The sequence below is a fragment of the Herpailurus yagouaroundi genome, unplaced genomic scaffold, assembly GCF_014898765.1.
Source record: "Herpailurus yagouaroundi ecotype Mexico unplaced genomic scaffold, PumYag 77, whole genome shotgun sequence".
Taxonomy (NCBI): Eukaryota; Metazoa; Chordata; class Mammalia; order Carnivora; family Felidae; genus Herpailurus; species Herpailurus yagouaroundi.
In genome coordinates this window covers 25,058,065-25,085,029 of record NW_024412388.1, presented here as the reverse complement: position 1 = coordinate 25,085,029, position 26,965 = coordinate 25,058,065, and the positions used below count along the sequence as shown (strand labels likewise).

Here is a 26,965-nt window from a genome sequence, read left to right as displayed (position 1 = left end):
TAACTGTCAAAGCCAACCTGGAACTTCCAGCCTGGCCTCTGGTCTTGTTTCACTTTTTCCCGCCCACTCCGCACACCCGCTGGGCGCCCCAACCCCCCTCGGTGCAAGATGGCCCGCCCCTTCCTTACTCTCACTGATTTTGTCCAATCAAAAGCAGCCTTCCCCAGTATCGCCACGCGGTTGGTGAGTTGAAGTGTCCGTAGCGCTCCGGGGCGGGCGGAGCGACTTGACGGACGTGGAGACGGACCAGTGTTAGCGCGAGCGGACCGTGCGTGGCGTGCGCGGCGCGCTTGGCTGGAAGCGCTGGACCTGCGAGGTGTGTGCTGGCGGGTTGAACGGTGAGAGGCTCGGCGGCCATGGCTCCCAACGTTCCCGCGGCCGAACCGGCCCCAGAGTGCCCTAAAGGCATACGGGCCGTGCTGCTGGGACCGCCCGGAGCCGGCAAGGGTACCCAGGTGAGCTGCAGGGCCGGGCTTGGCAATGGAGCCGGTGGAACTCCAAGGTCAGGACGGCCGAGATCCGGATCGCCCTGGAGCGGGACCGTGGGTTTAGGTCTGGGGAGGGGGTGGGGGTGTTGGTAAGGCCTTTGGGAGAGGGTGCAATTGGAGGTCGGGGAAGTCTGAGTTAGAATTAGAGTTCTGGAGGCACCTAGGCTTGAGGTGTCATGTTGGGGGATCAAAGGACTGATTTAGATCCTTTATAGTGGTTAGAAGCTGACAGGCTTTGAGCGGTAGGGTGAGCCTTGAGTTGAGGCATCTTGATTACATCTGAGCGGAGTCAGGGACCCCAGATTCCCTGCGATGTGGGGAGTGGATTGTCCAGGGTTATGTTCCAGGCACCCCGTGTAGGGGAACCTTGCTTGTAATGATTAATGACTAGGCGGAGGAGCATCTCCAGCACGTGGGGCAGAGTGGGAGCTGGCCTGTGCTGATTAGGAGCACTGAGAGAAGTGAGGTATGACCTGCCTGAGCCAGTTAAGTTGGGGGAATGGGAGAAGGTACTTCAATATACAGGTAAGAAAACAAGCCCAGAGAGGTCAGGTCGCTTTCTGAAAATAGCAAAATTGACTTCCTGCAGTCTGGAACCTCAGGCACCATGGGGCTCTAGGATAGATTGGAGTCTAAAGTTACCTGCTGCCTTAGCAGACTGTGGGTCCTCACTTGGTATTTGGGCTCTAATGGATCCATAGATCAGGGTTGGGATTTATGATCTCGTTTAAGAAGCCCATAGGTTGGATTACCAATGTCCCCTTCCTGCCCAAGGTCCCTGGCATTGCCCCCCAGGCCACAAGTTCTTGCTTGTTCTTAGATTCTAAAGAGGGAATTCCTGAAAGTCTGAGCACCTAAGTGAATGGTGTTCTGGGGACAGCTCTGTGCCCACTTTTCCTAGCACTTGAAAAGATCTTGTTTTACTCATTCTTGGGACCCCTCTGGCACCCAGAACATAATTTGGCACTTGATGGTGTCGGAAATGGATGAAGGACGTAGATTAATGTGGGTGATGAGAAAGGAAGTCTGGAAGATTCAGCTCATTCCTGATAAATGCTTTTTGACTCTGGGCACTAGGTCAAGAACAACCACTTTTCCTTTTCTCTCTATAGCTGGGGCTGATTGATCTTGGAACCTACTGTTCCCTAATCCTCTTGTCCTCAGTAACTTTGAAGTCTCCTCTTTCCTGTTGCCACCACCATTCATCATTAGGGAAACTGCTGCCTAGACTCTGAGTCTGCAAGTCCAGACTCTGCAGACTTTTGCCGTGAGTGACTGAGTATACACAGGGTAGCTCAAATCACCAATTCTTTTTTCTTAGTTCATATGGAAATTAATCATTTCAGTAGTTGCGTAATGAGCAACCCATCCCAGTGCTGAGACGAGGGTTTTATAGTCTAGCAAGCTTTGTAACTTGTGCGCCTAAATGTTCTCACCTGAAAAATGGCGATATCTATCTTACTTAAACATTTCGTGAACACCAAACATTGAAGGTGGAGCAGTGAACAAGACTGATAGGGTCCTTACTCACGTAGACCAAAAAGTTGACAAGGATATTGGAAGATCATATTATTAATATACATGTGTAAAGCACCCCCAAGTGCCTAGATGATCACCTGGCACATCGTAGGTGTTCAATAATTATTGACTCCCTCCTCTTTTTTTTTAATGTTTATTTTTGAGAGGGAGGGAGGGCAAGGGAGACAGAATCTGAAACAGGCTCCAGGCTCTGAGCTGTCAGCACAGAGCCCGACACGGGGCTCAAACTCACAAACTGTGACATCGTGACCTAAGCCGAAGTCAGACGCTTAACCGACTCAGCCACCCAGGTGCCCCTCCTTCGTCTTAATGCCACGTTTCCCTTCCCCCCAACTCGGATGTATTTCAGTGTAAAGGGTAACGTATTCAGGAAGTTTTGAAGAATTTTATACTTATGAGCTGATTTATAAGGGTGTGCGTATGTTGGGGCGTTGGTCAGAGAAGGCTTTGTGGAAGTAGAGGAGAGGTATTTGGGACTTGAGGAAACACACGTTCTTTAACGTCTGTACACCATTCTTTTCATAGGTGGAAATATAGGAATACTGGTGGTGGTAGCTTTTGGAGTTGAAAAAAACAACAGTGTTCATAAATCAGAGGTTGTGCAAAGGGGCAGCAGCATTTAGCCTACAGATACATCCTAACTTTTTTTTAATGAAGAGTTTGAATACCCAAAAGAAGACTGGGTGGCATAGTGGGTCCCCATGTATCCATTATCCAGCCCCAGCAACCATCAGCTGGTGGCCATTCCTTCTCCATCCACTTCTCTGCACAAAGTATTTTATTATTAAAAAAAAATGTTTTTTTAGTGTTCATTTATTTTTGAGAGAGAGAGAGACAAAGAGCACAAGAGGGGGAGAGGCAGAGAGAGAGGGAGACGCAGAATCCGAAGCAGGCTCCAGGCTCTGAGCTGCCAGCACAGAGCTGCTCGAACCCGTAAATGGTGAGATCATGACCTGAGCCGAAGTTGGACGCTTAACTGAGCCACCCAGGCGCCCCGTCTTCACAAAGTATTTTAAAGCAGCTCCCAGATCTCATAACCGGGGTGTGTTTCCTGTTTTCTCTGCCTGCCTCTGTGCACAGTTTTTTTCCATGTGTCCAACTTATACCAGTTCTTCATGGCCAGGCACGTGCAAGCAGTCAGCTGCCATTGTGCAGGTCGGGCTCCGTCAGCTGTGTCCGTGCAGTGACACACCTCTCTAAGACCCACACTCTTGTTCCCTTTTTACAGTTAGAGAACCTGAAGTTCCAAGAGACAGTTCTCTAGTTTACCTAGGAAGTAATTGGCAGGTCCTGCGTCCAAATGGCTCCAAAGCTCCTGCTCTTTCTGTTGCTGTCTCCTGCCCTGGGTTCGATTTTTCTCCTACCCTGTGCATGTGGTGTTTGATGGTTTTGGTGCTGGAGATGCAGAGAGCAGCCCTTGCCCCAAGAGGATACAATATACTAAAATAGTCCCCCTTTGCCTAGTTCTCTGACAGGCCTCGAGTCAAAGAAGTTATGTGTGTTATCTGATTTAATCCTACAACCCTAGGAGGTAGGTCCTGTTGTTATCCATGCCTTTTACTGATAAACTGAGGCCCATAAGCTGTATCTTACTCCCAGATAGTAGCAAAGGCAGCATTTGAACTCATGACGGGTTCTTGAGCAGAGTCACCATCTTTCACTGTTGCTGTGAATCTAGGCGTTGAGGCAGAGATAAACACGCATGCAAACAATGCGTACTAGTACAAAGTACCACGTGGGAAGTATCGGGTGAGTGACCCTGACAAATGCTAGGGTAGTTCAGGGTCACAAACGCTAGTTCAAGAACCATAATTTGTTGAGAATATTCCATTCTTCCTCTTACCCACTTAGTGACGTTGGTAATACTATCCCCGGTTTATAGATGAGAAAATAGTCTCAGAGAATCACCGGCCTGAGGTTACATGGTAAGTTAAGAGGCAGAGCTGAGATTCAAACACAGGTGTCTGTGCTTTTCAAAAAACTTTTTATTGAAGTATAATATACATGGAGAAAGGTACAAATACTCTAAGTGAGCAGCTTGCTGAATTTTCAGTGTGAATTTTCACAATTACATTTGTGTAGCCTACATCCATATCAGGAAACATAATAGTGAAGTCCTTGTGCTCCCTTCCAGACACACACACACACACACACACACACACACACACACATTTCCCCCCCAGGACAGCCACTAAGGCTCTGTGGGTTGTTACTGTTATTTTCTAATAAGGCCACATAGTGTCATGGGTAAGAGCTGGGGCTTGCCCGCTCTGCTGTTACTAGCTCTGTGATGGTGGGCAGTTTAGCCTCTGAATTTCATTTATAGAATGCAGATAAAAATAGTTTCTTCCTCATGGGCTTGTTGTGTATTACACATACTAAATACAGTAGAACAACGCATGGAAAAATCGCTTGGCATGTTGCAAACACTCAGAGTTAGCTAATGTTGATATGAGTCCTCATCAGAGGAAGAAGGGATAGTTGGGAGTACTTTTGGTGGCAGAAATATGCTCAGAATTTGCCTGCAGGGAAGGGTAGAGCTTAGACCACTGGAGGAAAGAGAGAGGGCGTTCCTGCACAGAGAAGAGCCAAGGTCCTCAGAGATGCTTGTGTTATGTATTCGGGTGTCATACATAGAGCCGCTGTTTACAGTGGTGCTGGACATACAGACAGGGGACTGTAGAGGTAAATTTGAAGAGCTTGGGAGGATTAGGACGTTTATTGTGGAGGACACTGAGTGCTAGGTTAAAATATTTGTAGTCTTTCCGCTGTGGCACTGAGGAGACATGGGAGGCATCTGAATGTGTGTGTGTTGGGGGGCTGGGGGCCATGCCCAGTAGTATTTTAGGAGATGATTACAACTGCTTATTCAGGAGCACTAGACCTGGGAGTGGGAAAGACTGCAGGCAGAAAGATAATTTCAAGGTGAGAAAACATGTGGGTTTGAGATTAAGTCAGATCTCAGCAACTGATAGTTTCCCCTTTATTTCACTAAGTATCAAGCACTATGCTGAATGCTTTTGTATACATCATTTTTATTAAATCCCCATAACAGCTCTGAAAGTAGATATTATTTGCACTCTAGTGATGAAGAAACTGAGGCCTTAAGAAGGCTGCATAACTTGTTCAAGGGGATACAATGAGGAGATTGTAGATCCTAGTTACCAGCCCAGATCTGTACCACCAAAAACCCCATCTTGTGCCACGGCCCCAGGGCTTCTCAAAGGGTGCATGGGAGTCCCAGGGTGGTGCCTGAGAACCAGTCAGCCATTAACTTTAAGGGTGGGCCTGCCTTGGTAATTTTAGCGTGTGCCCCAGATGACTGTGATAATACACTGGAAACAGAGAACATTAAACCGCCATGCTGTCTCCCTAGTGGTTTTAGCCCTTCTTATCCATGCATCCTGGAAGCCTACCCCCTCCCCAGCAGGGTTCTCGCAGAGGTGATGAGCCTATTTCTTGGTCCATGGCCAGTGAGACACAAGTGTCTCAGGGCTTCAGCAGCAAATGTGGTCCTGGGGCCAACAGCACAGCCAGGCCTGCAAGCTTCTTAAAAATGCAGATGCGGGGCACCTGGGTGGCTCAGTCGGTTAAGCGTCTGACTTCAGCTCAGGTCATGATCTCGCGGTCCGTGAGTTCGAGCCCCACGTCGGGCTCTGTGCTGACCGCTCAGAGCCTGGAGCCTGTTTCGGATTCTGTGTCTCCCTCTCTCTCTGATCCTCCCCCATTCATGCTCTGTCTCTCTCTGTCTCAAAAATAAATAAACGTTAAAAAAAATTAAAAAAAAAAAATGGAGATGCTCACGGGGCGCCTGGGTGGCTCAGTCGGTTAAGCCTCCAACTTTGGCTCAGGTCATGATCTCACAGTTTGTGAGTTCAAGCCCTGCGTCGGACTATGTGCTGACAGCCGAGAGCCTCGAACCCGCTTCGGATTCTGTGTCTCCCTCTCTCTCTCTGCCCCTCTCCTGCTCGTGCTCTGCCTCTCTGTCAAAAAAATAAACATTTAAAAAAATGCAGATGCTCAGGTCCCACCCTATATAATCAGAATCTGCCTTTTAGCAGCACCCCCAGGTGATTTGGAGTGGAAGCAGTACTCTAAAGCATAAGCTTGAAGTTGAGGGGCATACAATTCAGTTATTTCATCAGGCTGCTTCTGTCATTCACAAGTAAAGAGTAATGCAAAAGAGAACGACTATGGAGAGAGGTCCTTTATTTATTGAATGCCTACTGTGTGTCTGATGTTTTTGGTGCTTCTTTCATTTTATCCTCACAACTGCCCAATGCAGCAGACATCCCCGTTTGACTGGTGAGGAAACCGATGCTGAGAAGTTAAGTAATTGGCCCGAGGTCGCACAGCTGTTGAGTGCCTTAGCCAGGATCCCTTTGTAAATCCGACTGATTCCACAGTCCATGCTCTTTGCCACCACACTGACTCCCGTGCAGCCAGCAGAGAATGAAGGAGTTGTTCTTCTGCCTCACTTGTGTCTTCCCTCGTGGAGTGTTCTCCCACACAGCCACAGCTGTAGGATCCAGTCCTCTGGAACAGCACATAAAGAATCCCGCAGTCTGGGGAGGGGGGGGGGTTAAAAATAGAACAGGTTCTGTGGTTACAGCTCTTCTCTGGTGTTCTCATCAGCCTTTCGCCTTGAACAAGCCCGATCTCCAAAATGTTCCCCCAAGTTAATTTCAACAACCATGGAAAAGATTGGCAGAAAAGCTCAGTTCTCTGAGTCTGCGGCCACCACGCCAGCCTGGAGGACCAGGTTTTCCACTGCCAGAGGGTCCTGACCCTCACTGGTTTTCTGAAGGGTAGTTTTTAATGCCTTCTTCAGCTGGACTCCATTGTGCTATGAAGTTGTTTCTTTGCTTGAACTGAATCAGCCCATGAATCACAAGAAAACTCCCAGTGAACTGGTTTGAATAAGAATCCAGCCATACTTATTTTATAAAAGGGTTGAACCGAAAAGCTAAGTGTCAAGCTTCTTGAACTGATTCCATTCCTTGTAAGTTCTGCAGGGGTGGGGGGGTGCCACTACAACCAATGTTGGACTGTCCAGAGTGGCTTCTGGTTCTCGTCTTTATTCTGACGTATTGTCCACCCAGCCAGGAGCTCATAGAGGACAGGGTCCGTATCTCTTGTTTTCCTGGCTGCCAGCGGGGTTCTTGGAAGAGGCATCAGTGTTTTCTTTTTGTATGAACGAACATGGAATCTGGGCAGGGGTTACAGTACCAGCTAGTTGCGTACTTACTATGTGCATGTGCCATTTGATCCCATCAACCCAGTGATGGAGGTACAACTACTGTTTCCATTTAACTTAGAGGAAATTTGAAACTTAGTAAGGTAATACCATTTTTCTCGAGTTACATGCCTGAAACCCAGGTATGTTGACTCTGAATCCCAAGCCTTTTTGTTTCTAACGTTTATTCGTTTTTGAGAGACAGAGACCGTGTGAGCGGGGGAGGGGCAGAGGGAGAGGGAGACACAGAGTCTGAAGCAGGCTCCAGGCTCTGAGCTGTCAGCACAGAGCTAATGCAGGGCTTGAACCCGCGAACCACAAGATCATGACCTGAGCCAAAGTTGGACGCTTGACTGACTGAGCCACCCAGGCGCCCCTGAATCCCAAGCTCTTAACCAAAAGGCTATACTGTCTCCTAAAACTACTATGTAAGTGTGTACTGTTTGCCAAACAGTACAAATGCTCTTCTTATGCATCCTGTCTGATCTTCAGAGCTACTTTCTGAAATGGGGCCTTTTTGCCTTCATTTTAAACAGATGAGGAAACTGAGCCCCTGGGAGGTTAGTAACAGGAAAGGAGAAAAGCCAGATCTGCCTGGGGGAGACCTGCACTCCACCCTGCCCCAGCTGCCTCCCAGGCCCGTGGCCACAGTACTTGCCACGCACACATTCATTCCTTTGGCAAATGCTCATTCAACACATTATATGCCAGGCATTGTGCTGAGTGCTTTACATACATGAACTCCTTTAAACTTCACAGCAGCCGGGGTGCCTGGCTGGCTCAATTGGTAGAGCGTGCAATTCTCGATCTCACGTTTGTAGGTTCAAGCCCACCTTGGATGTAGAGATTACTTAAAAATAAAATCCTTGAAAAATAAAATGAAAATTGGGGCACCTGGGTGGCTCGCTCAGTTAAGCATCTGACTTCAGCTGAGGTCATGATCTCATGGTTCATGGGTTTGAGCCCCGTGTCAGGCCCCGTGCTGATCGCTCAGAGCCTGGAGCCCGCTTCACATTCTGGGTCTCCCTCTCCCTCTGCCCCTCTCCCACTTACACTCTGTGTGTGTCTCTCTCTCTCTCTCAAAAATAAAACATTAAAAAAATTGTTTTTGTTTAATAAATAAACATTAAAGGAAATTTAAAAAATAAGTAAAAATAAACTTCGCATGTCCTGAAGGACTGGTACTGCTGTTTTTATTCTTCCCATTTATGAACTGAGGCCTTTGTGCCAGTAGCGTGTGTCTAGTGGAATTAGTGGTAGTAGCTAATATTTATGATCCGCTTCTTGTGTGCTAGTTGCAGTTCTAAGTGCTTTACATGCCTTACGTCATATAATTCTTATAACCCTATAATCGTATATTACGTATAATATAAGGTGCTCTTATCCCCATTGTAGGTAAGGAAGTCAGCATTTCCCGGGGTTCACACACCCAATGAGTGACAGGGCCAGGTTCACACCCAGGCAGTCTGATGCCACGGCCTGCCGTGTTAACCCTGTCTTGGTCTTTGTCTTCCCCTCCACAGGCACCCAAATTGGCTGAAAACTTCTGTGTCTGCCATTTGGCTACTGGGGACATGCTGAGGGCCATGGTGGCTTCTGGCTCAGAACTGGGAAAAAAGCTGAAGGCAACTATGGATGCCGGGAAACTGGTAGGTTTGGTGGTACCAGTGAAGGTTGATCTTCCTGTGTCAGGATCTGCGCTGCCTGATTTGGTGGCCCCCGGCCACATGTGACCGTGGAGATTAATTTAGACTTAATTTACCTGAAAATTCAGTTTCTCGGTCTCACTCTCCACACTTCAGACGTTTGTTAGCCAGCACAGGTGTTTCCATCACTGTAGAATGTTCTGTTGGACAGCCCTGTGCTGTGGGGTGTTTTAACAAACCGGCACACTGTATGAATGTTTAGAGGAGCGAGTTTCTTGGTTCATTCTGAATTTGTGGCATGCATTTTATTCACCATATTCTTGAGGTTCCTTTGTGCTGATGCATTTTATAGTACCCCCAAGTTTTAGAGCCAGAAATTAAACTGCCATCCTTAGGCCAGAGCTCAAGCATGTATCCAAGAGAGGACACGGGAAACCACAGAGTGTTTTAACTCTATTTTTGCGGCTCTATGTTCCTGTGTCTCTAACAGAGGAGTTGCTTGGCGATTAACAGAAGTAATTTTTCCTACTTGGAGGATATAATAGCATTTTCTTAGGTTTTTAGTCCAGTTGATCTAATTGGACAATTACAATCTATTATCTACTAAATCTTCTTTGATTAGCGCCATAGATTAGTTGGAACTGAGTTATTCTGGGACCTGGCCTCTGGGAATCACCTTCAGAAGTCATTTTGTGGAGCACCTGGGTGACGTTGGTTAAGCATCTGACTCGGTTTTGGCTCAGGTCACAATCTCACAGTTTATGAGATCGAGCCCCCACGTCCGGCTCTTCGCTGACAGCGTGGAGCCTGCTTGAGATATACCACCCCACCACCCCTGCACATGTGCTCTCTCTCTCCCTCTATCAAAACAAATAAATAAATAGACATTTTTTTTTTAAAGTCATTTCGTACTTGGCCCTCTGGTCTTTTCATATCTTAGAATGTTCGTTAAGGAAGGCGTTGGGTTTTGCCTTTATCCCTGAGATACCTCCTGGTAGGCTTTGAGATTCGGTAGCCATATCCGGTGGTGCCCTGCCTGCCCACCTGCCCCTTTACTTCTAGCTCTTTCCCTTCGTGTTTGTGAAACCTTGAGTTAAGCTAGAAAGCCGAATATTTTGGACTTTGGGTCTTGGCAGAAGATCTTGTACTGAGAAAAAATTGGGATATCGCCATGAGATTACTTATCTCCAGCCTTTACTTAGTCACACAGCTTGTACTTTGTCCCCAAGTTCACAGCTGGTCCCGGGAGATAAGAGCATTAGCTACCAAGATGGGCAGCCTTCACTGTCATACTGGTAGAGAACTTCTCTTTCTATGAAAGCTCAGAAGGAAAACCAGTTTTCAAAAGCTGGGAGGGGTCCTCATTGGGGCTTTTAGAGAGGCTTACAAGTGTGTTGGGCTGGAGCCTCACTTCCTTGGTTCTGACCCAGTCTTGCCAGTTCAGTGACCTTCTTTGTTACCTCATGTCCAGGATGGCCTGGCCCACTTAACTGTTAGCCTAATGAGAATCGTGAAATGGAAGGTTGGTCCCTTTCTGCATTTTGGTCAACACCCTCCTCAGGTGAGCACTCAGCCATAAGCCCTCACCTTTTTTGTGCTTTGAGGACAACTGCTTGCTGATGAGCTGTTATCTGATGGAAAGGATTCTTTTTCTTTTTTTTTTTAAGTTTATTTATTTTGAGAGAGAGAGAGAGAGAGAGAGAGAGAATATGTGAGTGGGGGAGGGGCAGAGAGAGAACCCCAAGCAGGCTCTGCGCTGTCAGCTCAGAGCCCGCAGCAGGGCTCGAACTCATGAACTGTGAGCTCATGGCCTGAGCCGAAGGCAAGAGTCAGACGTTTATCCAACTTAGCCACCCGGGCGCCCCAGATGGAAAGGACTCTGATTAATGTCTGGAGAGGGCCTCAGGGCCTAACACATGGAGTGCTTCTGTTCAGGTGACAGCGAGTGGGATCCTCTTCTTCACCCAGATTATACAGGAAAATCTCAAGGGAAGAGAGTGTGTGTATGGCAGCCACAAAAATCACGAAACTGAATTTTCCAAATGGAGCCATTCCACATTTGCTCAGATTTTTGCTTCTCTGGGGCCACAAGAATATGCTGTTTAGTAATCAGGTTGTATAGACACAAACTAGTGGGCCTGGAGATGGGCTCATGTCATGTAATTAACAGATTTCAACCCATGGCTGTCTTGTTCTTGACTTCCAGGTGAGCGACGAAATGGTAGTGGAGCTCATTGAGAAGAATTTGGAGACCCCTCAGTGCAAAAATGGTTTTCTTCTAGATGGCTTCCCTCGGACTGTGAGGCAGGCAGAAATGGTGGGTGCCTTGCATTTTGTGTCACCGTTGCATGAAGATGAAGGCTTGGCCCTTTATCTGTTAATTCCTTTGAGGGAAATGGCTCCAATCAAGCTCTGGTAGCTTAGGTGGGCCACATACTCTCTTACAGCTTGACAGCCTCATGGAGAAGAGGAAAGAGAAGCTTGACTCGGTGGTTGAATTCAGCATCCCAGACTCTCTGCTCATCCGAAGAATCACAGGAAGGTATTTGTCCTCTGAAGGTCCCTTCTGGTCCTGCCTCCTCAGAGCTTCGTCAGACCACCAGAGCTGCTCTTACCGGACCCCAGCCATGCAGCTTAATGCCATTTTAACATGCATTGGTCTCGTTTGGTGACATCCACTGATGTGGTGGCGTGGGATGGGGATATGTGGAAAGAAGAACAAGGTATTTGAAATCAGACAGTGTCTCAGTCCTGTCACCTTTTCACTCCGGCCCTAGGCAAGTTTCCTAGCCTCTCCACGGCTGGTTCCTCCTACATAGAGTGGGGTTAATACCACCTGCTGCGAGGAACCGTGGTGCATTTTGGATACCACGAGGTGCACAGTTCAGAGCCTTGCTTACAGTAGGTGCTTCCAAAATACTACACTCCTTACATGGTTACTTCCATTTCAGGGCTCTTTGAAATCTGCTTTCCATTGGAAGTTGCCGTACCTGGCTGTAGGCTTTGTATTGATTATGAAAATAATACGACCACCTACGCAAAGTTTAGGAAATGGAGGAACATTTTGCTCCTGGTACAGCCGTCTCAGCCAAAGGCACTATTTCTTTGTTACATGTTTTGTTTTAAAGTACTTGTTTCTTGGGGCACCTGGCAGGCTCAGTCAGGAGAGCATGCAGTTCTCTGTTCGAGCCCCACATTGGGTGCAGAGTTTACTTAAAAAGAAAAAAAAAGAATAAATAAAATCTTTAAAGTACTCGTTCTCAATATTGAACAGAGAAATATTTCTGTTTTTGTTTCTGAACACATTTGCTCTGAAAGGTCGCCACTGCTTTAGGCTACAGTTTCCTCTACCCTATTTCACTGTCCACTCTGCCATCTGCTTCTCGCCTTCCAGAAATATGTGGGAAGCTCTCAGCCACTAATAGACCTCCCATTCTCATCTTTATTGTGGGCTATGGCTTTTATATCCCTTGTCATTTTGTCGGAGTCTCAGGAAGATGGTCAGCCTACCAACTTGAACCAGACATCCGTAACCATTATTTTTCATTGCTGCACAGTATTTCACAGTAGATGAGCCATCATTTACTTAATTGTCTCCTTATTGTTGTACAGTTGTGGTTTTTCTAGATGTCTACTATTAAATTGATGCTGTGACCATCATAGTACATGTAAATGTTGGGGTTTAATTCGAGGGAAAATGCTTTCTTGTAAATTTTATGGCTTTGATTTCCTAATGAGGTTGGACATGTTTTCCATGCGTCTGCAGTCTGTATCTTCATGGAGAGAGGCAGACATGTAAACAGACAGCAGAGTGAGTGTTACAGGTGTTTTCCTGAGAGGCTTTATTAGATATGGTGGGATCCACCTTGTATTAATTTTCTATCCAAATGTCCAGGTTTCACGTTTCTAGCTATTCCATAGGCGCCTTCAGTGCAGGAACTTTTGGGTTTTTGCATCCCCACAGGCACAGAGTAAACAAAGTTGATGCAGGCCTACAAGTGGTAAGGTTGATAGGAAGACACATTACCAGGGCTGGGAGCCCTAATGTACAAAGCAGATGTTAGTTGACCCTGGGGTCCTTTGCTTCAATCGGCCCAGCTTCCTGAGTGCCTGCTCTGTGTGCGACACAGTACTAGACTCAGGGGCAGGGGACCAGGCAAGGGTACAGAAGAACAATATGCCCATCCCTGACTTCAGAGAGTCTATAAGCCATACATGGAACCCGAGCTGTTTAGCACAGTGGGTAGTCCTAAGGAGCGAGCCTGGGAGCAGGGAGGAAGGGCTTCATAGTGTCAACTTGACCTTCCTGGGTAGAGGATTTCAGTGGGGCTTTCTGGGAAGGGAGTAGAGGCAGGAATGAGTATAGGTTGCGGGAGAATGGGGCTAGTGGCAGAATGTCTGTCCAGAGTTGGAGGAATGATCTGGCAGGCTGAGTCGTAGAGTGAGCGCTATTAGAAAGGCAGGATAGGGGCACCTGGGTGGCTCAGTCAGTTAAGCGGCCGACTTCGGCTCAGGTCATGATCTCGTGGTCAGTGAGTTCAAGCCCCACATCGGGCTCTGTGCTGACAGCTCAGAGCCTGGAGCCTGTTTCAGATTCTGTGTCTCCCTCTCTCTGACCCTCCGCTGTTCATGCTCTGTCTCTCTCTGTCTCAAAAATAAATAAACATTTAAAAAAAAAAAAAAAGAAAAAAAAAAAGAAAGGCAGGATAGGGCTTGACTGGGGAAGGTTTGCCAAAGTGAAGAAGAGGTAGATGCATCAGGAGTCTTGGGATGTTGGTTGGGTTTTTTTGTTGTTGTGTTTGTTTTTGTTTGTTTGAGAGAGAGCGAGTGCAAGTGGAAGAGAGGCAGAGAGGGAGACAGGATCTGAAGCAGGCTCTGCACTGACAGCAATGAGCCCAGTGTAGGGCTCGAACTCTCAAACCACGAGATGATGACCTGAGCCAAATTCAGATGCCCAACCAACTGAGCAACCCAGACGCCCCCGTGAGTTGTTCTTAAGCTGTGAGGTGTGGCAGAAACAGCATTGTAAGAACATTAGTTTGGCCCTCGCATACAGGCTAAATTGGGGGAAAGGAGAAATGGACAAGACCCACCTAGGAGCCTGATTCTGATCCACACGTGAAGTTACAGAAACTTTCAACTGGGGTTGGCTGGTGGGGAACAGAGCTTCTGAACAAACTACAGGATTGTTGTAGAGGATGAAGAAGACTCAGTCTCTCAATTTGGGGATGAATGTTGTCATGTGACCCACTCCCTCACAGAGGAGGGGACAGGCCAGGCCAGAATGTAAAGGCGTTTCCTTTAAGTTCACTCTGGATCAGTGGCAGAACTAGCACTAAAAGCCTGCTTTCTGCCTCCTAGTCTGCTGCACTGATGGTTGGAAGAAAAAAAAGTCAGGATCTAGTCTGTTAAATACAGCTCTTATTTAAATGTGACATAAGGACCCCACTGTAAATATCTTTTTGATTAGCTCTGACCTCCCTTCTGACAATTTTATGAATCATTATTTTATTTCTTGAATATGTATGGTTGGTGGATTTGGGTTTTAACTTATTCAGTGTTGGCTCTCTAGTATCCTGATTATTCTACCAGTTGGCTCTCCTGATGTCTCAAGCCATCCCCATTTTGTGGATGAGAAAACAGGCATCTGAAGTGTCACACTCAAGGCAGCAGTGGCTCTAGAATCCCAGCCTTGATCCCCTCCACAGTGCCACCCCCACCTCTAGGTCAGGCTCAGTGGCTCTTAGAGCTGTTTTGGTTGGTCCTGAGACCAACCCCACTTTGAGAACTTGGACTTTCTTTTTTTTTTTTTTTTTTTAATTTTTTTTTTAATGTTTATTTTTGAGACAGAGAGAGACAGAGCATGAACGGGGGAGCGTCAGAGAGAGAGGGAGACACAGAATCCGAAGCAGGCTCCAGGCTCCGAGCTGTCAGCACAGAGCCCAACGCGGGGCTCGAACTCACGGACCGTGAGATCATGACCTGAGCCAAAGTCGGATGCTCAATCGACTGAGCCACCCAGGCTCCTCCAGAACTTGGACTTTCTTTCGTGTCCCCTCTGGGGAATAAGCCATGCATTCCCCTTAAAGTGAAGTCCATGTGTAGGGAAGGAGCAGAGTGTTGTATGTAACTGGAGGGCTGGGGGAGTCCAAGTAAGCACAGTGATGTAGGCACGTGGGGAGGAAAAGAGTCGTGTGTGCTGCAGCCTGGCTGCTGTGTGCCTTGTGCTTTCCAGAAGGTGAAGAATCACGCTCCACGTCTCATGCCCGCAGCCCTTCCCAAAGGGAAAGCTGTAGCTGATACCAGTGGCCTCTCCCTGGGTCTCCCAATGGATGCCATTCCCCAGTGGAAGCAGCAGGGAACCTCTCCAGCGACTCCAGTGAAAGAGGGCTGGACCTCCTGTCACATGATAGCACATCCAGGCCACTCAGTAGAGCTTCTTCACTCAGCCTCACCTTGCCCCCACCAATGTTGTAAATGGACCACTTGGCCCTTCAAAAGTGTGCTGTCATTAAAATTCACTATTACGTTTTACAAAGGTGTCTGCCCAGGCTTTGATAGTCTGACTCAGACTTAACCTTCCCAACTCAGATGATGTGGTGAGATATCAATCCCCTCAGCCATCAGAGTGGCTGGGCAGGCCTGGATTCTTCCAGAGGGGCAGGCACCCAAGTACTGTATATTTTGTTCTGCACTTGCCAAGAGGTGAAAAACGTTGGGAAGTTCTGGTTTAGCAGACCTTCACAAGGAGAGCAGCCATCAGTTAAATAAGGAAGTCTTGGTTGGCACAAAATTGGGGAACCAGATAGGTGCTGGCTGCCAAGCAGTGTTTGGCCTGCCTTCTTCCCTTCTGAGGTTCTTGGGCTCCTGTGGCGTAGCCACTCCTGGTCAGGAACATGGTACAGATGGAGTGACCAGCTTGATTTTCAGTGCCAAATAAATGCTTATTCTTGGGCACCCCGTGACTGGTCGCGTCAGTGTGTCTCCTGGTGCCAGTATTCATACTGCGCTCTGATGCTTGGGTTGCCTTTTATCTACACGAGGCTGGAGGTGTGCTGCACCAACTAGTGGTGTTTGCACCTACAGGACACGTTGTTCCTGTTGCACCTTCCTGCTTTTTATAACCAACTACGATAGAAAATACGGTTAGGTTCTCTGTCCTCTGTCCTCCCATAGCACTTTGCACAAATCTCGATTAAAGGATTATCGTATGTACTTTAGTTTTTTTTCCCCATTGTCTCTCCCACTAAAGTAAGCACTGCTTGTGGTCAGGGATCTTGACTCGCTGCTCTGTAGCCCTGGATTCAGCGTAAGGCCTAAACCAAACTAAGCACTTAGTAAATAAATGTTTGTTGGGTGAATAGAATGAATGGCTGTGTGAGACCAGCACCGAGTTCCTGATGAGTTAGGCACTTAGGCCATCCTCGGCAGCCAGACACTCAGTGACCATGTTAGGTCAGAGTAGAAAACGTAACTCCTTACGGTGTAAGCTCTCCTGGAAGCCCCGTTACCTTCCCAAGCAAGCGATGCCTACAGCTGGGTTCTGTGCTGGGCACAAGTCCTCACATCTGGCTTCTCTGTCACTGCTTGTCAACTTGGAGACCTCTGGGGTGCGGGGATACTTTCAGGCAACCTGACTCATGTTCTTCTGCTGTCTTTCAGGCTGATTCACCCCCTGAGTGGCCGTTCCTACCACGAGGAATTCAACCCCCCAAAGGAACCCATGAAAGATGATGTATGTAAACTCAGGGCAGGAAATTGCCTTTTCTTTCCTTCCCCTCTCTTCGTTTCTTTCTGTTGTTGTTCTTTGTTCTTTCCATCTTCCCTTTATTCCTACCAATATTAATAACTTAACCATGCAAAGTATCACTACTACGTAAATCGCATGGGCTGTGGCTCCTCTATCTAGACAGCGCCGCTCCAGGTGGTTTATTGTTTGAGGTAGATACCAGCACCGGCTACTTCACAGTGCCCAGTTTATACCTGTCTTTTGTCCAGAGCAGCCCCTCTCTGGCATCTTGGTGGCCTAAATGGTCGACTAATCTCAGGAGAAGGCTGCTTGGAAGCCTAGAAGTAGAGCCAAGCTGGGAGAACAGTACTGAAGAGAAATGTGTTGACTGGTCCTACTTCGGAAGAATGTCTTCTTCTGGTGACTCTGCTGTATCCTACAGAATCAGACTATTTTGGCTGGATTAACGTTGCTGAGTTCTTATGACAGTCTTTAGTTGCTTAAAGATGTAAAAGGGAAGGTCTTGTATATGTTCACAGTAACATTTGCCATAGATAGTCCATTTTGTCTGTTTTAGAACATGCAGTAGGAAGAATTTTCTGGGTTTGCCTTTGTCACTTGCGACAAGTTTGTCAGGTCATACAGGTTTCAAAGCCATAACGTCAGCTTAGTCACATTTCACAGGGTTGGGAATTCTGCCATTCAGAGCTCTTTCTCACTTCACCTGCCACTCTCAGAATGGTGATGGCCGACACCCTAGTAAAAACACCAACCACTTTGGTGACTGAAGTTACAATTGCGTATTCTCCTGGTGCCAGGGGCCTCTGACTTTCCACTTCTGATCCTGGAAGCATTTTTCTTGAGGGTGAACAGCCTAAGCAGAAGCTGTGAGAGATAGGCCTTGCCCGTCTTGCTCCCTCAAACCCCTTTCCTCATGCTTGCTGTCTCAGGCTCCCCAACTTCTCTGGACGGGTTGGTCTGTTCCTGGGACCGGCTTGCCAGGAGTAGCAAAGTTCTTTATAGTTCTCTAGTGGGGGGGAGGGGAATCTAGATTGTCTGTCTTTCTCTCTGATGGATTTGGGGATCAGACAGCATCGCAAATCGGCATCCGGCATCAGAGGAGGAAACCTTGCTAACAGTCCCAGACTTTCATTGCCCTCTTCCTGTTCTCAGATCACTGGGGAACCCTTGGTCCGCCGATCAGATGATAATGAGAAGGCCTTGAAAATTCGCCTGGAGGCCTACCACACTCAGACCACCCCACTGGTGGAGTATTACAGTAAACGAGGGATCCACTCTACCATCGACGCCACCCAGACCCCCGATGTCGTGTTCGCCAGCATCCTAGCGGCCTTCTCCAAAGCCACATGTAAAGACTTGGTTATGTTTATCTAACGTTGGGTCCAAAAAAGGAGTTTCTGTCTTCTTCCTATCCCTGTTGAGGGTGTGGTGGGGGTTGCAGAGCAGGCAGAGGGAAGCTTCCTCAGGCCAGAAAGAATACCATCTGATGTATTGATTAAAAAAGCACTTGCCTGATGTATCTTTAGTGTGTGTGCAACTCTCATCTCATCTGTCGTGTGTGTGTGTGTGTGTGTGTGTGTGTGTTGGTTTTAAGTACGTGGACACTCTTCTTTCTTTCTAAGATACAGACAAAGTTGCTTTATCAGCTGTTTGCTTCTTTAGCCATACTCTTGATTTTTTTTTTTTTTTTTAACCAAAGTAACTTAAGTCGGGTCTCTACCAGGCACCCCAGTTCTAAAACCTCATGGTATTTATTCCATCTCCAGTAACTGAGTGGAAGTCTGGGATCACGTAAAGTACTGCAGGGCCAAAGTTCCTGATGGCAGATTGTTGGCGGAGAGTTCCGCTTGCTTTCTAGCCCCACAGTGGAAAGCCACCTGAGTCGGTGTGTGGCTGTGGATCATTAATTTTGTCCCTAAATGGGAGGCAAAAGGCATTTACGTTACAGATTCCAGAAATTACTGGGAAAGGATAACACCATAGAAAGGTCCAAGCCAAGTCGGAATATTTTTGTGATCTGCATCACAGTGCTGTAAAGTAGGGATCATTTGGGACCTGTGTTTGAAAAGTGAATTGTTGCCAAAGAATGAAACCAAGCAGATGGTCCTTTTGAATTCAGACTGTCTTCTGAACATCCAGGCTGGGCATCTGAGAACAGCCAGTTCACTTCCCAAAAAGAGACCAGGGTAGGTTTGTTTGTTTTCATTTTTAATGTTCGCCTCGGTTTCCAAGTATGAACAAAACAGTAATTTGGAGGTGATCTATTCTTGGCCTCGTTTTTATTAGAATTTACTCAAACCTAGTCTCTCCAGGATATGAAACCCAAATCAAATGTGTCCCTTTTAAACTCAAACTCTCTCCCCTCCAGATCTAATCCTTCACCCCTGACTTCATGATGGTGGTAGCCACAAACTCCCCAAGAAAAGATCACCCAAAAATAAGACCACCTATGACAGTAACCAACTTGTATTCCTAACTTCAGCTTCTCAGCTATCAAGCATTTCCTGAGGTCCATGCTGTGCCTCTTGAGCTCTGGTTTGATTTGTGGCAGACAGATGAATTCATAGACTGTTAGGGGCCACAAAACAGTGGCCTTTGGAAAAGCTATTGGAAAACCAGGGGCAGGTCCAGTATATAATGCCACCTGCCCCAGCATAATCTGCCAACTTGGTGCATTAGGCTCTAGAGTCCCCGTCCCCATCTGACCTGAGTCTCCTGCTGTCTGTGGAACTGTCAGAGGGCTTGTCCCCTGTCCATCTGGAAGCTGGGCATGGGTATGTGGCCATCTTGCTTCCCTTTTGTCTGGTTCAAGTGAGTGCCTGCTAGCTGTGCTCTGCCTTGTTTCCCTGGCTGTCACCTAACCCAACCCATTCAGAACAGAAACCTAGTCTGTCACGGGGCATTTCTGGGAAGCATATGACTTCAAGGAAGAGGAGTGAAACCAAAACTATGAGCTGTGTCTGCAGGGGCCTGGAGTCCTCTGGGTGAGGGTGGCCTCATAGGCCTTGGAGTTGACTCCCCTTTCACTGGGGACAGTTGCAGGCACTTGGCCTCAAAGTTGAGGTCTTTGAATGTTTGCTAATTGGATGTGCATGATCCTTGCTCAAATATTTGTCACCCATCCGTATACATTCACATGTGCATATTTGGGCTGCTGATGAAACTAGATCCTGTGGGACACATATGCCCTTTTGGGGGTGGTTAGGATTTAGAGTTTTGCTTCCTTTAATTACAGAGCCTTAACCTCGGCAGGCATGAGAGCTTTCTCCTGACAGAGAAATGTCCAGTGTTTGATGCATTTGGTTGCTGGGGCATGCATGCCAGCCTTCCCTGATATTTACTTGGTTTTTAAAAACCCATTTTGTTCTCTCTTGTTTCCTTTCTGTTTCAGCCTAGTAACAGAAGGCCAGGCGAGACTGCACCACTGCTCATCACCCCGCGGCGTGATCCCTGCTCTTAGGTGCTGGGCGGAGGGGAGGGGTGGTCAGGGTGAGGATGGAGAGAGAAGAGTGGTGAGGGCCCAAAAGGAGTAACAAAGAGCAGCAATGTGGTAGTGAGGCCGTCTCCTTGACACATAATAGAGGAGTCTGGAAGAGTACAGAGGAAGGGGGAAGTTAAACTGATTAGAGTGTATAAGTAGAAATAGGGAAGTGCAGTATTGTTTCTAAGAAATTGAAGTTTGATTTACTGTGGATTTGTGACAATATTTTTTAAAGCCAATGCCCTAAGACCTCAACTTTTATCTCAGAACCTCATGGGCTGCCAGCCTAAGAGTGCAGGAAATCAAACTGTTCTGTCTCTCCTAAAGCTTGGAACAGACAGGGTTTGACTATTGACCCCGACCCTGGTTCCCCACACCATGAGATCAAAAGATCATCTCCACATGGGAAAGAGATGGGGGGGGGCGGGTATGGGGTTCATGGGGGCGGTGTGCTCAGCCAATCAAGTTTACTGCAGTTGTGGGGAAGGCAGGGCTGGTCTCCCTCCTTAAGAGTGCACCACTGTTTACCAGGCCACCCGTTCTCACGGGTCAGCTCTCAGCAGCCACCCAGCATCCCTACACTCTTGCCATCTTCCATCCACAACGTGTGAAGGGACTCTTGTTAATAAATAAACAGGTGTCCTAAGCAACATCATCCAAAGACTGTCCTTACCATCCTCAAATCCTGTGACTGGGATCACTTGTCAGCACTGTGATGTATTATTTTCAATGAGGTGCCTTTCTTAACTGACCAAATGCTGCCTTGTTTGGCCACTAAATCAATAAAGTATGTTAAAAATTTGTATCCCATGTTGTGGCATTTTTTGAGAGGATCTGGGCTAGAAAGATGGCATTGAATTCTGAATCTGGCTTGGAAGCACCTTCTTGTCACTAGAAGTCACGAAACAGGGAGGTCCAAGTGTGTGCTCTTAGGATGAGCCGCACGCTCTTGAGCCTCAGTTCAGATGCAGGCTTTTCTTGCACCGGAGGACAGGGCAGCTTGGCTTAGTGGGGACGGCGCTGTGCCTGGAGCTCAGAGGATGTGCAGTGAATCCCGGCCAATCATTTACTCTGCTCCTGTTTCCTTGTCTGAAAAAAGAGAGGCGTGATGCCACCTTCTCAGACTTGTTGGCATTAAATGAAGTTTATAAAAAGAAGCTTTGTGCTTGGTGGCTGGCACACAGCACACTCTTGATAAATGTTAGTTGGATCCGAATAGATACAAAAATATCTGCTTCATGCCGGGCTAGATAATTGTTGAGTGGACAGTTGTCCACAGCCTAGAAAGCCAGTGCTTCTCATTCCTAGCCAGATTTTTGGCTGCCTCTTCGGCTGCCTCTTTAACACTCCTGGTTGCTTCTTTGTAAATCCATTTCTTCCTCAGCAAAAGTGCCAAAATGAAGCTTTCATGCTCTTTGGAAGGGCTGCCTTTGCCAGTGAGGTTTCTTTTCTTTCTTCTTTCTTTTTCTTTCTTCTTTCTTTTTTTCTTTCTTTCTTTCTCTCTTTTTTTTCTCTTTCTTCCTTTTCTTTCTTTCTTTCTTTCTTTCCTTCTTTCTTTCTCTTTCTTTCTTTCTTTCTTTCTTTCTTTCTTTCTTTCTTTCTTTCTTTCTTTCTTTCGTTTATTTGTTTTTGAGAAAGAGCATGAGCTGGGAGGGGCAGAGAGAAAGGATCCCAAGCAGGCTGCACTGTGGTGTCAGCACAGAGTCCAACACAGGGCTCGAACTCACGAACTGCAAGATTGTGACCTGAGCCAGAATCAAGACTCGGAAGCTTAACCAGCCCACACATCCTTACTAGTGAGGTTTCTGAGAAGTGACTGCTGTTCCCCAAATCAGAGGAAGCTGTGCTGGAAACACCGCCGTTCTTCAGGCTTTCTTGTTCCGGAGAGATCCAGAGTGGTCACAGGCATACTAAATCCTGCTTCCTGAGCCAGCTCCTCCCTCCACTTCACCACATCCCCACCTGTACAGTCATTTCAGGTGCCAACACGACTCATTTGCTCTGATCTTTTCGTTCCCTGAGCTGTTTAAATGTCCTGTGAAAGTATTCTTCCTTTCTTTGATCATCATCTAACAAACTGGGGGAAATATTTGTGAAACAGCCAGGAGACCACGTGGTATGGTTGAGAAGAATGGCCTGAGAGAAGACCACATCTTTAGGCTTGGTTTCCTCCTCCAGAAACCGATTGGACAAGGGAACCACTCCCCTGCCTGGAGCACCGGTGTCAGGCCAGGTACTGTGCACAGGCTGCAATAGCCACGACCTCGCTCAGTCCTCCCAGAGCGTCTGGGGCAGTCGGAACTATTGTCCTCCTGTTTTAAGGTAAGGAAACCAAGACTCGGAGCAGCGAGGTCACACGGAAGAGGCCAAGTCGGCACTCGAAAAGCAGTCTCTGACGCCGCAGTCTGTCCCCTTGACCTTGCTGCTGAAGCGATTTAGTGACCTGTGCAGCGCTCTGCAACAAGACGGGCCCCTCCAGGTGGGTTCTTGTTCACGGACGCTCACTGCCAGTCGGAGGACCCAGGGAATGTGTCTTAGGCCCTCTCGTGGGCACGGAGCATTGCAGACAGAACAGAACGGAATGAAGAGCAACCTTGGCCCTCAGGAAGCCTCACCAGTCTTTCTTAGACCGCTAAATGAAGACAGATTCTGGCCGCACCTCCTCTGCCACGAGGCCTCGGGTGAGTTATCTCCTCATCAGTAGAACAGAAATGACCCTTGCCCCTCAGGTGTGCTGGCGACACTGGTGACCCGGATTCCCTGAACACAGCACATGCCCAGGACATGACGATGGAGTTCAGAGAGAAAATGCAAGCATTGGCGATAGCTGTCATCTTCCTGACTTTCAGGAACCAGGCCAAGGACTCTTAAGCTAGGATCCACTAGAAGTCCATGAACCTGTAAAACTGCCTGCAGAATTCTGTATTTTCGTATTCTCATGATTACTCACGGGTTAACGTCTACTTAATGCTTACTGTATGATAGGTTCTGCATACACTATCTCACTCAGTAACCCTGCGGGAGTGAGTGCTGCTGTTACTTCCACGTGATGTCTGTGCATTTTGAGGTCCGCACATCTAGGAGTGACAGAAGCCAAGAGGGAGCCCATCGGCGGCTCCACAGCCTGGCCTCTTACCGCGGCACCGTTGCTTTGACACGTTGCTGGGAGCAGGGAAAGACTCTCCAGGCACTCACGATGCAGAGGAGTCCACGAGCCATACATCTGAATGAAAGGAGAAGAAAGTCGAGGCCGTTTGCCAGTGTTGCCTCAGGTAAGACCGTTTTCTATTTCGTCCTTCCCTCGCTTCCCTGCTGTGGGTGCTGAAGCCCCAGTGCACTGGATTTGCAGAACTCTAGGAGCCACTCCTGTTCCAGAAGGCCAGAGGAGCAAGTTCCTGGGGGGAGAGAGGAACCCGTTTTCCCGGCCAATACCTTCTGGAAAGGGCTGCAGCAGGAGGGTGTCTGTACTGGTTCCACTTCACGGTCACTCCTTTCAGACCGCGGGTCCACACAGCTAGTGGCGTGGCACGATCGTAACCCCGAGGGACCACTGCCCTGCTGGCATCTCAGGCACATGGCAGTTCTGTGCTTAGAGTCACGTGAGGCAATGGGACGATAAGGGCGAGACCAGATCCTCTGCAGGTAACCCTCAGACTGAATAGATCTGCACTTTGGGGGTAAAATCACTAGGGGGCAAACCATCACATTGGATGGGGTCCCTTAAAGAAAGGCTTTGGGGACGGATTCCTCTGAGCTTAGAGCTAGGAGATCACTTACCTTCCTGTTCAGTTGGTGTGCATTCTTCTACTGGTAAGAAATGCTCCATTTTCTGCTGTTTTTCTCTTTGCCCTGGCTGTGAGGAAACCCCTTGTGTTTGATACTGTGCTTTTCCTCCGTCAGGGTTTCATAATAAAATTCTTACCTGCCTCACCCAATGTCAGTCATTTTGTTTGGTGTTAATGTGCTTGGACACGTCTCGAGTCTTTCCAAACTGCCTCGAGTCTATTTTGGAGAAGCGGAGAGTGAAGAAAGGGCTGCTTATGTGGTACAGGAGGTGAGGCTGCAGAGAAGAGGGTCGTGTAGTTTCCAGGAGGAGGTGGGACTGGGGCGGCTCCGCATAGAGGGTGGGGCATTCCAGGTGGAGGCCGTTGGCACTAGGGCTGCTCTTATGTAGTGAACCCCTAGGGTACTTGAGAAATCTGCTTTTGGTTGGAAACCATGTCTTTCAAACAGCATAGGGACATCAGAAGGGAAGTTTTTCTGCTCAAGAACCCGGAAGAGCCAGAGGCAAGGTTATGTGGACAGAGTTGATGGCCACTTTCAGCTTGGCCCACGTGCCATCCTTCCCACCTCTCCCAAACACATAGCATCAGTGCTTTGACTGTGAGTTGGGGTGGCCCTTTGCTGTGGGACTGAAAAGAAGGGAGTCTCTCGGTTTTAATGTCCGCTCTATGTTCAGTCATTTGCCTAGTGATGTGGGCACGGGTTCTATGGTGACAGAGGTGACCTGTGGTTAGATCTTGGCACTGACGTAGCCTTGGGGAGCTGCTTAACCTCCAAGCCTGAATGAACTCCTCTGTAAAAGGATGACCATAGCACCCATCTATGGGTGGTACAGTCCATTCGAATTGAAAAATAGCACCCCAATAAGTAGTCCTTTTTTTATCTTTTTTCCCATGGTTCCTTGCCAAGGAAAAGACCCTGCCATGCCTACCAGGTGTTTCAGACTGTGTATCTTTGTCCCTGTTCCCCAGCGCCATATCCATCTCTCCCTTGGACTGCTGGACCAACCCAGAACAGTTTGCTTTTCACTGGGGTGTTTCCTGAGCTGCTAGATGTGCCCCCGGTGGGGGTGGGAATCCGAGTCTCTTCCCCAGAGGTGCGGACAGGAAGCAGTCTGTCCTAACATGGCGGCCTGCCGGGTATTGACGACCACAATACCCAAAAGCCACTGCGAGGAGGACCTTCTGTCATTGAAGATGGAAACAGGAGCTGTTGAAATCACACCTTGGGCCAGCGGGACCTGCTCTTACTCCATAGACCACTGCAGTGGCTGCCTGCAGGGAGCTGCCCTCTTTGAGGCCAGGATGGGAGGGAGCACGGAAGGGCACCGTTGGGACAGGGTAGATCCATGTGTGCTTGAGCTGGGTGTGACACCAGCGAGGGGCTGCGGTGGGCTGAGAGAATCTTTGGTGAGAATTTGTTGGCTCATCCTTTGAAACCCTCTGACAGTTGTCCTATAATAAAGGAATGAGAGCAGTACTTGTTTCTTGGTGTGCCTGGCAGGACTTAAGTTCACATATATCCAGGGCTTGAGGACATTGACGGCTTGTGGTGCTCAGTATGTTGTTTCCTAGCTGGCAGTTCTGGCTCAGCACTTCCACTTTGTTAATGTACCCTAAGGAAATGACTAAGGATGTGCAGCCTTTTTTTATAACACTGAGAATTGGAAACAACCTAAATTTCCAACAATAGGGGAGATAGGCTGTGATGATTCATTCAAGGAATAGTATGTGATCATGAAATAGATTCTTTTAAGACAAGAATTTCAAGATAAACTATTGAGTGAATAAACATAGATTACAGAACAATAGAGAATGAGTTCATTTTGTAAAGTAAACTTTTTATTTTGGAATAATTTTAGGTTTACAGGAAGTTCCAGAGATAGTACAGAGAGTTTCTATATGCACGTCACCCAGCTTCCCTACTATTAGCATAATCGTGGTATTTACCAAAACTGAGAGATGAACGTTGGGACGTTACTAGACTCTGACTTTATTTGGTTTTTACCACTTCTTCCACTAGTGCCCTTCTGTTCCAGGATCCAACTCAATATACCACACTGCATTTAGTTGGGTTTTTTTTAAAGTATAGTACATAGAAAAGCATCTGGAAGATTATAGACAAAAAATATTAAGCATGCTCATAGCTGAGTCATGGAACTAAGGGAGATTTTTATTTTGTTAAAGTTTATTTATTTAGGCAATCTCTGCACACAGTGTGGGGCTCAAAGTCATGACCCTGAGATCAAGAGCCACACACTCCACCAACCGAGCCAGCCAGGTGCCCCAGGAAATTTTTATTTTTAAGTTTTGCTTGGGTCTTCTAATATGTTATACTCTGTATAACATATCACATAATTAACAGCAACAACAACCAAAATGAATGCCTTCAGGCTAAGCTGATTACTCCTAGTATGGCTACTGTGGATTACTTACTCATTTGTCCTCTTTAGACTGAGCTCGGAAGAGGGGCCATGTCTGCTTCACCCCTCCTTCCCCAGCTTACAGCACAGGGTCAGGTGTGGGAGGAGGCACTGACATCTGGTTGAATGAAGGAGTGAAGTCAGAGAAGTTTACTGCTACCAACTCTCAGAGACTAACTAGTCTTGCACTCTTTCAGCTCGAGGAAACCCCAGTCTTATGTTTCCCCAGATTAGTCACCCTCAGCAGAAGTACAGGACCTGTTTGTAAAGCTTGCAGGCTCAGGGCTGACTCTCATGCCCATCACTGAATGAGTTGCTGTGGTCAGTTGGCCAGGCCTTTAGATGACATCCAAAGAAAAGTCAGGGTTCTCCTATTTAAAGGAGGGAGGATAAATGCTAAGCAGGTTACCTATATCAGAGCCAGCCCTCCAAACGGCATTTTAATCCCTGATGCTTTCCATCAGACTGTAAGCTCTTTGAGGAGGATAGGACCACATCAGTACATTGTGCTTGGTGTGGAGCAGAGGCCTAGTCGGTATATAAGTGAATAAACGTATCTGTTGGTAAACACAATTGTTTACTGGAGAGTGTTTGAATCAGGATGATTTTAGTTGCAAGTA

General features: G+C 47.6%; 1 protein-coding gene across 4 annotated transcripts; it reads left to right on the top strand.

Moving 5' to 3' along the window:
• Positions 1 to 294: 294 nt before the first annotated feature.
• Positions 295 to 24,223, top strand: AK2 (adenylate kinase 2). Of its 4 annotated transcripts, XM_040468337.1 has the most exons (8): positions 299 to 455; positions 8,787 to 8,912; positions 11,116 to 11,226; positions 11,357 to 11,451; positions 16,572 to 16,644; positions 17,812 to 18,052; positions 18,368 to 18,371; positions 24,209 to 24,223. In XM_040468337.1, exons 1-6 carry the CDS (start codon positions 357 to 359, stop codon positions 18,031 to 18,033), a joined length of 726 nt encoding a protein of 241 aa, XP_040324271.1. In that variant the 5' UTR covers positions 299 to 356; the 3' UTR covers positions 18,034 to 18,052; positions 18,368 to 18,371; positions 24,209 to 24,223. The 4 variants fall into 4 exon arrangements, with proteins under 4 accessions (XP_040324289.1, XP_040324271.1, XP_040324262.1 ...); XM_040468348.1 differs by lacking the exons at positions 18,368 to 18,371; positions 24,209 to 24,223 and adding an exon at positions 20,051 to 20,945 and having other exon boundaries at positions 301 to 455; positions 17,812 to 18,007; XM_040468328.1 differs by lacking the exons at positions 18,368 to 18,371; positions 24,209 to 24,223 and having other exon boundaries at positions 17,812 to 18,184.
• Positions 24,224 to 26,965: the final 2,742 nt, after the last annotated feature.

Excerpts from the sequence above, each read along its gene's own strand:
- AK2 (XM_040468337.1), top strand. The coding sequence starts at position 357 with ATGGCTCCCAACGTTCCCGCGGCCGAACCGGCCCCAGAGTGCCCTAAA. Across the intron at positions 456-8,786 it reads GAGCCGGCAAGGGTACCCAG|GCACCCAAATTGGCTGAAAA; the intron begins GTGAGCTGCAGG and ends TCCCCTCCACAG. Across the intron at positions 16,645-17,811 it reads AGGAACCCATGAAAGATGAT|ATCACTGGGGAACCCTTGGT; the intron begins GTATGTAAACTC and ends TCCTGTTCTCAG.